Source organism: Vanellus vanellus (assembly GCF_965231255.1).
Source record: "Vanellus vanellus genome assembly, chromosome: 1".
NCBI classification, from domain to species: Eukaryota; Metazoa; Chordata; class Aves; order Charadriiformes; family Charadriidae; genus Vanellus; species Vanellus vanellus.
The window spans coordinates 25,510,395-25,524,597 of NC_138905.1; the positions used below are offsets into that span (position 1 = coordinate 25,510,395).

General features: G+C 37.7%; 1 protein-coding gene across 6 annotated transcripts in view; it reads left to right on the plus strand.

Moving 5' to 3' along the window:
• The window catches only part of CADPS2 (calcium dependent secretion activator 2), a gene marked incomplete at its 5' end in the record, with an annotated part of 318,699 nt that overhangs the window by 118,499 nt on the left and 185,997 nt on the right, over positions 1–14,203 (plus strand). For all 6 annotated transcript variants that reach the window (XM_082495412.1, XM_082495415.1, XM_082495411.1 and 3 more), the window contains one exon: positions 12,627–12,707. In XM_082495412.1, the coding sequence (XP_082351538.1) occupies positions 12,627–12,707 (81 nt within the window). The remainder of the gene's footprint in view (positions 1–12,626; positions 12,708–14,203) is intronic.

A 14,203-nucleotide genomic window follows, 5' to 3' on the forward strand; every position in this document is an offset into this window, starting at 1 on the left:
ACATATTACTGATACCACTGACTTCTAGAAAAAGGTAGCAATACAGAACATTCTCCAGCTGATGCTACAGTATTGAGCAGAAAAGGAGAAAATGGGATTCCATTTCTGTCATCTTCTAGCTTCTCCCCATAGTTACAAACAGCTTCAGTAGTATATCTTTCTATGCAGTGATTTTCTTAAATAGTTTTTCTTGAAGAAACTATTAACTGTTCTTAAAAAATATTATTATTAAAATGCTTAGATATTGCATATATTTAAATACAAATGCAGACTTTCAACTGAAAAGAAACATCCTGCCTATTTGAAAGAAGAACTGTTTATATGCAACTGAGTGTTTTGGTCTGGGGTGGGTTTTTATTCATGGTGCATTTTGAAAGCAACGTTATATACAGTTTTTTGAAAATCTGTGATAAATCAATGCTTCAGTTGTGAGTTGTCAGCCTGAATTTTAAGTTTTCTATCATCTAGTTAACTCAGCCGCGTATAATTATTTGTGTAAAAATATTGGCATGACATTCAAGGTGTTTTTGCTTACTTAATGCAATGCTTATTAACATTTATTGTCCTGATTGCATATATTCCCTTTGGTTTCAGCACTCCAAATAAAATCTAATCAGTAAATAATAAGGCAAGAAAACATTCTGCATGATATTTTTGGAGAGTGAGGAGGGTAAGCAAAAGGAGAAGGGATTTCCTTCTGAAGCAAGGATAATTTTGGGAAAATATAAAACACTGTGAGCTCATTTAGTATTATAGGACATAAATATGCATACACCAACAAGGTTTGCATGCTAATCTTTGGGTTGTCTTGCATATGGTAATCTCTGTGCAGGTGGTGGGAGAGGAGGAGGGCGGAAGGGTTTTTCTAAGGAGGATCAGGACGTGAGTCACAGCTCTTTTAAGGCCCGTCGCTTCCTGGGTAGGGTGGATGTGGGAGGGTATTCCCTAGCCAGAACCTGGAAGCAACTTGTATTGAAGGAGACATCCAATATCTATTTCAGCAGGATCCGGGGGAAGGTGAGAGGGAGAACAAGAACACCCATTTCTTTTTATCATCTTAGCGGAGATTACCAGTGCAGTTGGGACCTGCACAGTATTTATGGTAGGCGTGTAGATAACTGCTTAAGTGCTTTTAATAACTCTCTGAAGGCTTCTCTGTCTCTCTGTTGATTACCTAGGGACCGTAGGTTTCTGACTTAAAAAATACTTTATTTGGATGGTACAAGAGGCTCTATGCATAGCTCTGAAGCTTTTTTCACCACCTAGTTGTAGGAAGAACACCCATACAAATAACAAGGCAAAGACTTGAGTGGAAAACAAATAAAAGTTGAACTTTTATGTATGGTTATTTATAATTTCGTGGTTGCAAAGTGAGGAGTGGAAGGCATTTTGCACAGTTAGCAACAACTGAAGAATTTGACGTTTACATTGGGGAAGACACAGAGCTGTGTTGAGTGTGTGGAGTCTGTCTTGACAGCATCCCTGAGCTCCAGTATCTGGATGTGAAAAACAAGATGCAGTTGGATAAAATATGTTTACAGTATGACATATTACAGATCTGAATATTTCTATTCCTGTGAATAAAAGAATGATGCTTTGCATCCACGCCCCTGATTCATCTTTGTAATATTTAGAGTGGTTAGATCTGTAAATACTGAGAACCTGCCATTATTATTCTTCCTTCTCTGTCAGCATGACATGCCTTCCTCAAGTTTTTGTCCTGTCCAACAGAGGTGATTGAATATTGTAGTCTCAGCCAGAAAGAAGGGCAAACCTGGGGTTTGGCTACTGATCTGTGCAATTGTCACAAATGCCGGGAGAACGAGAGGCAGAAATTTCTATTGCTTGTAGTGACACTCTTGAGCTGTACTAACATTTTTTTCTCTTCTGTATTCCACTACTGAGCCACTAATGAGGATCCTAATGTGATTCTAATCATTCTAATGTGGTTTCTGGAGTTTAATGTTAATACTTGTTGATTTAAAAACAATGCTGTTCTTAAACAGTCAATAGGCTGACTTGTCATCAGCCCATGGCACTTCTTCTTTATGACCAGTTCTGTAGTAAATACCCAGGGCCTGATGGTACTGTTTTTATGGTGCAGTCTTGGTATTTTAGAAGGAGGTTTAGGGGGAAGGTTTCTTTTGTTTTCCTTTTGATAGATCCCTAGAGAGTTTAAGCGTGGTTTCTGTCTGATTCAGTCTGTTTAGGAGAAGTGTTGCATCTTTGTTCAACATCTTCACGAATGTCCTGGAGAAGGCAGTGTAAGGGAAATCTCAGAGTTTACAGATGATACTAAACTGTTTGGGGTACTCTAGTGTTGCTCTAGTTGCAGGGAACTCCAGAAGTACCTCACAAAACTGCACGGGCAAATCATGACAGATAAGCTCATGCCCACAGGATGCTGAACTGAGCATGGGCAGTTACAGCTCGAGAAAGACACTTTGGGTTTCCCTGTGGTGAAATCCTTCGTTCTGTGTGCAACAGTAACATTGTTTTCCTGCTGTATATAACCTTCTTATGCCCGTATGTTGAGTATTGTGTGTAGCTTTGGTCTCCCTATCTCAGGGATATAAGGGAGGTCAATGAGGACTAGAGGGTGGCCTTGAAAATCGCAGAACAGCTGCTTTTCGAGGAGAGACTGAAAGGGCAGAAGCTCTTCAGTATGGAGGTGAGAAGGTTGACAAAGAGGAGTATGGTTGAGGTTTACAAAGCTATATAAAGGCAGTGGCCAAGGTGAATGTGTACCTTCACTCACTAAATGCCACACCACTAGAAACTGGGGCACTCAAGAAGGTTTGTAGGAGATGATTGAAAATGGATGCAACGCTTCCTTATGTGGCTTTTGGAGAACTTCCAGAACATTTTGTTGTGGGGAGCAATGGGGGCAGACAGCAGCACAAAGTTCAGAAGGGTTTAATCAAGTTCCTGGAGAACAAGTCCATAAATTGATGCTAAATTGAGGCCTGGATGTACCCTCTAACAATCCCCCTCACTTCCTTGGGCTCCACAACTATCGTTAGAGTAATAATGCACTTCAGAGAAAAACCAAGCTCCAGCATTTTCCCCAGATAACTTTGGCAGTTGTCACTGTCGCACACTCGGTTCTGGGCTGCATGGACTATTTGTCTGATTTAAGAGGATGTTTCTTCTGTCTGTTGAATGCAAGATAATTGTATAATCCAGAGAGAAAATAGGAAGGTATTTCCTTTAAAATGTGGGGGATGAAGCAGGAATTATATCTATGTATAATTATATATTTTATTATTTGAAGACCAGCATCATTTTAAGAGAGTGGTCGAAATGCCAAAAAAAAAAAGGTTGTAAACCAGTAGTTTGTAAAGTGAGCAATTTAGAATAAAGCACAATTTACAATTTTTTCTTTTTTAAAATTCTTGTAGCACTGGTTTATAGAAGTGGAACGGCTTCTGTAAACTAAATGTTCTATCAGTTTGCTAGCCTCAGTTTCCTTCAATTTTCTGTATATGCTTTTAAGCTCTAAAACAAATAATCTGTCGTTTTATGCAGGCTTTATCACATCTCTACCCATCGTTTCCTTGGGAAAGCCAAGGGTCTTGGCTTGCATTAAGCTTAAAGTAAATAGATTCTTCTTGGACTTCTTTTGAGCAAATTATAAATACAATACAGATAAAAATAGGATAAACTAGTTGAATTGCTTTTAGTTTTATTATTTAAATCTTGTTGGCTTACCTAGAGGAAAGTGCATGAAGATAGTGCTCATGAAGGCAACAGCCATATTATTTTTAAGCATGTATCAGGATAAGTGCTGTGGGATATGAACCTCTCTGAAAACAAACAAGCAAGAGCCATGCAAAGGGTTACATAAATACTATTTTCACTGTCCATGGTGGCCGCTAGATATGTACAACTAGAAGGATACTTAAATTTCCTGCTTTTTTTATCTAGTCTCTTTGAGTAGGGGCCATTGTTTGTGTAGCAAGTGGATTGTAGTTGAGTTACGAAGACAAGTGGACCTACAGCCAAGACCAAAACATAACTGGAGAAAGAAGTATGGTTTGCAATTCTGGGACTCTGCTTCATAGAATAGAGCCTCTGCTACAAAAAAATAATTTTAAGTGAATGATCAAGTAAAATAAGCAAGATGGAAGAGCAGAAAAGAGCATCAATGTAGTGAAACTGTTCTTGGTCAGTATTCTAATCGGTGTAGATATAAATTCATGTCTATACAATTCTCTTCACTGTGGAGAAAGTCAGAAGAGAACCAGAATCATGGCATTTATGGACAAGCTTGTGACAGTGTATCAACACTGATATGAAATGAGAAGCCATTAATATAGTGAATAAAATAATATCCTGAGTTTTTTAATGTTGGAGTTTTATTTATTTTATTTTTAATGGATTTTTCCCTCTTGGAATCTGCTGGCAGTAAGGTCCATGCAATATAATAATTCTAAGGCTACGCAAAGAGTCACTAATACTTACAGAAAACTGCTATCATGAAAATACAAACCAAAAAAAAAACACTAGCTGAAAACAAATCATTAACTGTGTAAGTACCTTCTGTGTGATTTGTCTCTCCTTGATGCCTAAACAGGCTGCTGTGCATAAATAATGTTCAAAATACTTGTATTTAGGTCAGCATATCTTTTTCACTAAAACCCCACATTGCATAATTTGTAAAAACACGGTCTTTGTGAACCAAAGAAAGCTTCAACTTTTATCTTTGCATTAAATGAGAGGAAGAACTAGTAGCAGACTCAATATTGTGACAGAGTGATTTCCTCTGTAAATATGAAGGCTTAGCAGACTTTCTTCAGATGTTATCATCCCAATAAAAGTGAGTTGCGTGCATTATTGAATTTTTTTGTTATTTATTTACAAACCATATGTCAAGATGTGGCCAAGAAGAGGAACAGATCTTTTAACTTTTGGAATTTAAGTTAGCAGACCACCAATTTTAATTTCAGATCAGTGATCTAAAATAAAATGGAAAAAATGTTTCATTTGGGCAATCGGTGCAGAACAATGATATGACAGTGTGTTGTGGAAAACACCGTGCATATAAATCAGTGAAAATCCTGTCTGGGGAGCCCTATTCTCTCCTCAGCCCATGTACCTAAAAAGAGAGCTGGGGTCCATTCAAAGCCAAACAGGCAAACAAACCCATCATTCTTTATTATGCAAAAAGATTTGCACTACTTTTCCAAGTATCCTGTTCACAAAGTATCGGTTCCAGTCAGTGCATAAAAATATGCAGTAAAATATTGAGGACTACATTTTAATTTGGGCTGGGGCAAATTTTGAACCATTAATTTATTTTTCGATTTTCTTCGCAAAAGATTATATTAAACAGAGGATATAGGTTGCATTTGAAGAATCCTTTGAAGTTCTTTCTAAAGATTGGTTTATTCTTTCCCATTTGGGACATATTATTTTGACTAAGGTTGTCTGGCAAATTTAATCAAGTTATATGTTGATAAAAGGCATTTAACTTGTTACTGTTTCTCTGAAAGGTTAATAGCAGTCAAATATGAAAGATGATTGTTAGGGAAATGGTCATCGAATCAAGTTACATTGTACCTCTGCACATCACAGTGTAAAATAAACTGTTTCTTGCTAGAGATTTTCTCAGTAATACATGGTGTGTATTTAATTCTTCAAATGCCTTCTCAATTGCAGTGTTGGCTAAGTACAGGACAGCTATGAACGTATACTTTGTGTTAAGTTTTGAGTGGGCTTAATACACTTTTTTAACTATTTCCTTTACCTATATCCTGATTGGCTTGAATGCTGTAGGTGCTTCCTTTCCTGTTTATTTTTAACTCTCATTGAAGGTTTTCCTGGGGGGTTTGGTATTGGTAGTCCTTGAATAAACTGAAATCTATTTGTGAGACAATTTTTCAGCTGGTACTGAAAAGTTCTTCTAATGTTTTTAAAACTTGAATGTAAGGAAATGCCATATCAAATTCTCAGCTTTAATTATTTTGGAAACTGCCAAAGTGAATGGAACGCCATCCAATGGCAGATTGGAAAAAAAAAAAAAGTTCAAGATTTTAAAATTAGGTAGTTTTCACTTTTGTTTTTGTGAACTTTGAAATTGTTTTATTTCATTGAATTAATTGAAGTAATCTTGACTTTATGTTTTGGTTTGGTTTTAATATTTTTACAATAACCATTTTTTACAAATCAATATATAATCAGTATAATTAATTAGTACAAACAAGTAATATAAATTGTGTCTTCTGCCACTTTAATCAGTCGTACATGTACAAGTCAACATTGACATTTCATAAGCAAGTCCAGAACTTTATAAAATTATTTCAGAGACCAAAACCTCTCACCATCTCAGAATGTGCATGATTTTTTTGAGCTTCTGGGCTTGTATAGAGCTTGTAAGAAAATTTTGAGTGAGGAGTTGTATCTAGTGGACTCCTTGAAGGTACTCAGGCACAGCTTTTGAAAATGTTGATTTTCTTCTATATTTTTATTTTATCCAACTGAAGCCACTGTAGGATATTTGAGTCTTGACTGGCTTTGCTCTTCATCTGCGTTATTACTTGTTAACGGTATTGGTTACAGAGAAAGTGGTATGCCAATTGCTCGCTCTCTTCATCTGTACACTCTTCATGATAATTTTGATATTTATTATTGTAAAACTGTTGCTCTCCCCACCCCCCTGCCAAAAAAAAAAAAAAAGAGGAAAAAAAATTTTAGTACTCAATAGGAATTTGTATTAAGTAAATTCGAACTGATATTTGAGCTTTTTGCTGGCACTGTTTTGCAGGAAAGCTGAGTGAGTGGTTAGCTTGGCCAATTGTCTGGAGGGCAATCTTCCTGTGCTCTATTAGAGCCGAAAGGATAAGAGAAGGCTGTGAGGCGTGATGGGGCATTGTGAAAAGCTGTTAGAACACCTCATACCGGCTTTGAGCCTGTAAGCGTTTACAAGTCTACTTGCTGCAGACAGATGAAGTCTTTCACTGGTTGCTGTGTTGGTCTTTTGACTTAGAATTAGCTGAAAATATGTACACTGCTATAGCACAAGAGAAATAATTTCAAACAGTAGTGCTTTTTTTCCCCCTTTATTTTAACCATTGGCAGGTTTTCTCTCTCTGACATTCTTCCACATACGTTTCAGTTAGAGCACGTGCAACACGGAAGCAAAGTTTATTTGCCCATCTCTGAGTTTATTTGCCCATCTCTGAGTTTATTTGCCCAATCCAGCATTTTTTTGTTTCTTGTGTGTATTGGCTGGGTAAGGAGCAAGTTGGGAAGGAGGGAGAAGCCGATTTAGGAACTGAGTTTTAAAGTTTTTCTTTTGCAGAGTTTTGTGGGAAATCCACAGGATTTCACCTTCACCCAGGCAGGGCCAGCCATCGGCATCGCCATTTGCCTGATATGTCATGGGGATTTTATAGGGTGCAGAGAACACAAGATGTTTTAAATACCATTTTATAAATCTGCTTCATGAATCTGAATTAATTTATACATAAGGAAGAGAAAAGATTTTAAGATTGAAGCTGAACAGCATAAGCTCCTCTGAAGAGAGGAATGACTACCTTTTCTGTCCTTTTACAGCTGTGTCTTACTTGCTGTGAAACAGGCGGCAGAAGGTTTATGAAAAGGTCCAGTAGAAGCCACTAAGAAAGCTTCACGCGTCCAGCCCTTTAATCAAATCTGTTTTTTTCCTACTATAAGAAGTGGAAGCAATTTACTTCTGTCACAGCTTTGTTCTTCAGAACTTAAGTCCTGCTCAATTCATGTCCAAAAGTGTCAGCTGTCGTAGGCTGGAGTTGGGTGCTCTGTTTTCGACCTGATTTGGATCTTGTTGATCCTCCTGCTTTTACATATATAGCTGCTAATCTTGGTTCACAAGGCTGGGAAGCTTCGGGAATCTCCACAGGCTGTTTGTGTTCAGCGCACGGCAGCTACTTAGCGCTGCTGAGAGTTGCAGACACCTATAATCTCTTCCCACCGTGTTCCTTTTGAGCAACTCCACCTGTGTAAAGATAAGAACGGGAACAAATCCTGTGGGTCTTAGGGGCGGCAGGTCTGTCTGAAGCAAAACCTTATTTTAGAGTCAGAGATAAGAGTAGCAAGGACAACGGTCTGAAAAACGCTGGTATTTGCATCTGCTACGCCTGCTGCCTGCTTGCTGCTTGCTTGATTGACAACCAAAGTTGAGCGCTAAGACTTCTCTGGCGTTCGCTTTCTCTTCCAGCCTTGCTGCTGGATGCCATTAGTTACGCCCAGAAATCCATTTTTTCGAGCATTGTATAATCACAACACTTTTAATCCAAGCCCTTTACTCCGTGTTGACAGTTCTTGCTTTGGCTGTCAGGCAGTAGTCAGGACTGGACCCGGCGGGGTACCTCACGTGGGCACCCACAAATAACCTGTCAGCTCAGCAGGGCCCAGACTTGGTCACCTGTGGCAAAAAGTGGCTATACAGAAAAAAAAAAAAAGTCCGTTGCTGTCACACAGAGGGAAAAGACTTCGGATTCTGTGTTGCAGAAGTAAGAGCAAGTCCTAAGATGTGTGATCTGTCAATTTAGTCATTAAATGTAGAGAAATTTATATTGCTATGGGCAGGTAAATGTAAATTCATGTTGATGTCACTGTGAATTAGAAAGCTGCAGGGAAGTGAACCGAACATTAATAAAGTAGACATTTGGAGGAACTATCAGTTAGTTTGAGCACTTGTGAATGTAAAGAACAATAACTTGCAGCAGGTCAGTTCTTATCCCTGCTCAGATTGGTCTTGTTTCTTGGGCAAAGGGTATCTGACTTACTTTGTATATAGAGGAATGCAAATAAATGCCGTGGGCTTTAGTGCGGTACCTCTTGGCAGCATTAGTACTTTTTTTACCTTAAGTTGCTGTTGCGCAGGAACAGGTTTTTTGCCAGTGTGCCGTTCTTCTTTTGCCCCCAAACACACAAATATTTTACAGCCTTGTAAGTAATTTTGTTAAAAAAAAAGTTATTATTTAAATAGGAATCAAAAAGTATGCAGTTTTTTCCAACCTTTTAAAATATGTAAACATCAAATCATTCAGATATATTTTGGTTCTATGCCGTTTGGGCATACAAATCAAACTACAGTTTGTCGAGCAAAATACTGTGTTATTGATCCAAATAGTGATTTTTAACTGATAAATTTACAATCTTTCTTAAACGAGCAAATAATCTGAGGAGTGTGGACTCTATGCATATTCAAGACAGAGAGCAGAACGACCTGCAAATGAGTCTGAATGCTGAATCTGATTTAGCCTCTGGTAGTGGCTGTTTGCAGCCTGACTGCTGCAAACATCATTTTTCAAAGGTTCATAACTTGGCCAGAGTTGAGCTGATTTTCACAGATGAGGCCCTGCTAAATTTCAGATCCTTACTTCAAAGCAAGATGGTGCTAGAGCTCTTTGACAAGGTGGTCACCATTTTTCTTATTATGGATAAAGCAGCATATTGTCTTCCCTGGCCTCTGCAGAAGCAATGGAGTGTTTTGGTTGAGACTGTTGAAGGAGAAATTTGGATTAGAAAACTTCAGTCTGTCTTTTAGAAATTGACACTTATACGAGCACCTGAAAACATCATCTAATAAGAATTGTTGGTCAAGTTGCATATTGAGGACGTTCCCACTCCATCTCTACTAATAAAGAATTTTGTAATAAAAATGATTGCCCTTTGCAGAGTGAGAAAAAATTCAACTTCAAGCATTAATGAACAAAAACATTTTTGAATTAATAGCTTGATGTCTAATGGTTGCAGGTTTATTTTAGAAAGCTGTCTTTATGTAACATTGTTTAGGGAAGAAAAAGATGATGAGCTACCACTTTTTTTTTTTTAAATAAAAGTAGCTTCTTATTCACCCAAGCGTAGTCATTCATAACTACTGATTTTGCTGAAAAAGCTTTTAAATTCCGAATAACCATCTTTGCAAAAAGAAAGGGCACAAGTGACATAGCTGTCTTATTCATACTCTGGCTCAGTTGGGAATTTTCCTACTGAATTAGCTATCCCTCAAAAGGGGAGTCGCTGTCTTTGTGTAGGTCTTACAAGTTTAGGGGGGTGCAGATGTATGGTATTTAGGCGAAACATTGGTTTGTGTGGTCAGGACTGAAAACGGGTCTCTGGTGTCTGTAGAGTCTTCTGTAGTGAGGTCCCCTGCTGCTAAAATACTGACTAATTGGTTATGTGAGGTTTAAGTGACATGAGGAGCATCTCTGTTGTTGATGTAGTCAGTAAATAGCTATGATATAGCTATTTTTAGCTATTGTATAGATAATGCTACCATTGCAGAAAACTGAAATGTTTTTATTAAATGGAATTTATATGTACCTTCTTTTAAAATAATCTTGAAGGCTATACCTTTTTTTTAAAAACGTGACTTCATATTTAAAGGTGGGAAGCATTATGTGATGTTATGTAAATGCCAATGATTCTTTAAAAAAAACCAAACAAACAAAACCCCTTTGCTTGAATTTTAAGTGATTACCAACCAGACATTTTTTGTAACCAAATTTCAGTTGCAATACTGAATACACCTTCATTAACTTAAATGATAATTTCATGTGTTTTTTAAATGACCAAAAAGCCCTAAATATCAGTCTTTAAACAACAGCTTATGCCTCTTCAAATGAGTTAATAATAGAGGCAGTCATTTAAATTGTGCCTTGACACCGGAAAAAGTTCTGGCTTCATTCTGCTTTCCCACACCCACCTTTTGCAGGAATCAAAATTCAGTCATCAAAATTACCTTCAGGCAGCTATTTTTCAAGCAATTGCCTGTCATGGGATATATCATTAAAATAATGTTGACATTCTCCTATCCCAAAAAGGAAAACAAAATTGTTTTTCATATTAGACTGACTTTTGTACTGATTAAACAAAAATAATTGCAAAAATTATGTGGGTATGATACAAAGGAAAATAAAGTTAGAAATATTCTTGGTGACGAGTTCAATAAGCAGTCTCTTACTCTGTTAAGAAGTGGAAGAATACAAATTTGGGAATTTATTTGAAATACTGTAATTGTATTCTGGAAACCTAAAATATTTGCTTTCATTGAGAACGCTCTTGCCATTTATGCTCACAGTCAAAGTAGGAGCACGTTTACAGACATAATTAGCAGGAGGACCCTTCCAGTCTGAAATGTGATCCATCTTCTCCTCTCTAGTTTAAATTTGAGCCTCTTTTAGGGATGCCATCGGATTTTGTTCTCTTGGTTTCTGGTGGTCTGGATCAGTTCCTGCAAGGATCTTGTGAGACACCAGATTGCACCAGGTGACAGATTGCATGTTCTGTCATCGTTTCCGTACTAGCAGTGGAAAACTTCTCATCCTGAAGCTAAATGTGGTCAGATTTGCATTGTATATAATGCTGCAATTCACCTGTAAGCACTGGATAGTGTATTTTTAATTACTGCTTTTTTTTAATTGGATATTGAAAGAAAAAATGGCTAATTTTTGAGACCATCTTGGTTCAGTAAGATCTACTGGATTTAGCTGAGGAGTGTTCAAAAGGACATGGTGTTATGTATTTGGCCGGATGCATTGAATTAAGTCTTACTTAAAAAGCTTCGTTTAATGTAATCAATCATTTACCAAACTAACCGTGCGTTCTTTAGCTGAAGATGTCATTTAATTAGAGAACCATTTTTTTCCAGTTTACATGCCTGATCAATTTAAGGGTTTTTTTTAAGTGAAGAGCAGTTCAGGTATCCTTAAACCTTAGCCGCACACTAAGAGCACTGGAGTTGTACCAGCATGTTGCATTGTGTCTGGGGTTAGCCCTCGGGACACAGAGAGCCCTCCACCGGGTCTCCGAATTTGTCCTTGTTTGGCATTTATTCAGGTAAGAAGGCAAGTTGTGCCTGATCTTTTCCAGATGTTTCACGCTTCTTCCTCTTAACCAGCCGTGCGGGTCAGTGCGTTGAGGAGAAGCCCCACTTCACCTACACCACCAGCTCCCCACTACCCTTAACAAGGAAACGGGTGAAAAATAGCTGGGGGGGGGGGGTCTCGTTCCTGTTGAGACCCCACTGTTCTGTTGGGATCAAGAGATGTGTCCTTCCCCTTTACTTCCCTGATTGAAGTCAGCTGTTTAGTCATGACTATTCCCTAAGTATGAAAATACTGGAGGCTCAAAAACTGGATATGCCTTGATGTGAGCAGTTGGCCAATAGTTGGGGAAAAGAGCTTTGTGAGTGAGATAATACCACCCTTAGAAGGCATAGCCGACACAGTTTGCTTTCCCTATACCTATATGTTCCTATACAGGAACTCGTGGCACCAAAGAACAGATTTCTTTGCAAACGTTTTCTAAGCCCACTGGTTTTCTGCTCCATGGAGAAATGTCTTCAGCTGCGATTTCTGTAAGGAAGTAATGCTTCTTCAGTTTAGCCTGAGTATTAAAAACTCAAGGGAATGCTGGCTACCCTTCAGAGACCCTGACCAGGGGTAGCTGGTGGCCATTACGTTTCTTTCAGCTTGTTAAGACTAAAAGCCACATATTTGCTTAGTGTTTCACTGGTTTTAAGACTAGAATTATTCCATTCATTTCTATTTTGGTTTTAACTACATTACTTGCTGTGAAGTTAAAATATAGTGCGTATTTCTCACCATTAACTTTATTTTTGTTCTCTGTCCAAGTTGGATAATGGAGATGAGCAAGCAGCCCAGATCAGACGCGAACTAGACGGACGACTACAAATGGCAGAACAAATGGCAAGGGTAAGTGGTCGCTTTCACGTCCCCAAAACATGTAAGATTGGGACAATAATGTACATGTCCCACATCTAAGTGGGACAGTACATAGTGTGTGTTTCCAGTTTCTGATTCTAAAATTAAGCAGAAGATCATTTGAAAACATAACAGTCTGGCAGATGCATTTCTTTCTGCTCTGGAGCTTATGTATCAACAGGGGCAGGGAGAAAACAAAACTTGCGTTTGGAAAGTCCTGTGTTGTGTGACCCTACCTTCCCTTCAGCAGCACCTCCAGTGGCGAAACAAACGGTATATTATTTGCGCATTTGGGATTATGTATTTTGCCACTAAAATCAGCCATCTTCTATATGCAGAAGGGCATTAAACTGTGCTTAGGGTATAACCATAATGGTTATGTCTTACTGCAGGTTATATGTGATACACTTTTTAAGTATATATAACATAGTTTGCATTTAGAGATTAAGACTAAGTTCATAATACTTACTTATATTAGTATTGCGAGTAACAAAACTATGAGTGAGTCTTGTAGGTCAAATTAATGGTGATTGAGTAAATTATAAATTCTTTCTGTAAATTTTGGAAAGCTGAGCCTATTTTCTCTCCTATAGCTTGTATTTACTTCAGTGGACAGGGTTATGCCCTTCTATATTAAATATCACAGGTGGGATTGGTATTGGCCATATCTTATGAAATTTTGGGGAAAGACTCCTTTTTCACAGAAAGGCAATCTCGAGTCTCTTTGGTCTTCTGTGAAGCCCAAACTTATAATCAAAGCTGTCCAATAATCCTGTGTTTGCTGTGTTGCCTTCTTGCCTTTAGCTCCAAGAGTTACAAAATATTGGAAGCATGTATGCTATTCTCTGCGTGTGCAGAAAAATGTGTATTATAGTAGTATGATATTAATTGTAAAGCAGTTCAGATTTGCTTGCTTGTTTCTTTAAAAGGAAAAAAAATATCATCGAAGTCTATGAAGTTCATAAATAACAACTTGGAGATGTAATCTTCCTAAAAAGCAAAATGCTGTCCATACAAGTTCTAAAATAATTTTAAAGCAAGTGAAAATGAGAAGCACAATTTAAACTGTGTAAATCTTGTTCATTCCACCTCTGATGTATGTGCAGACACTGCACATCTGTAGATTAGATTTGTAAAGAAAAATTTGTTTATCTTTTTTTTTTTTTTAACCAGATCTGTTACTTGAAAATTCTCATGGTTGCCACAGTGTCTACTGCACAGTTTTGCACAGAATAAGGAACTCCATGTCTTAACGTGGTACATCCAAATCAGAAATCAGAGTTTTGACACATGTCTCTTAAACTACTTAAAATGCATAACTTTTTTCTGGGGGACTTTGAGAGCTAGTCCTATTTCTAGCAGCTGTGAGAATTATTAAGATCATTTAAGCCTAAGCAATCAAATGCTGCAAAATATGAACTTTATTCTCAGAGCTCAAAAACGAGGTAAAAAGCTTTTTGATACTGGATTATGTATTCTGGCCCTTT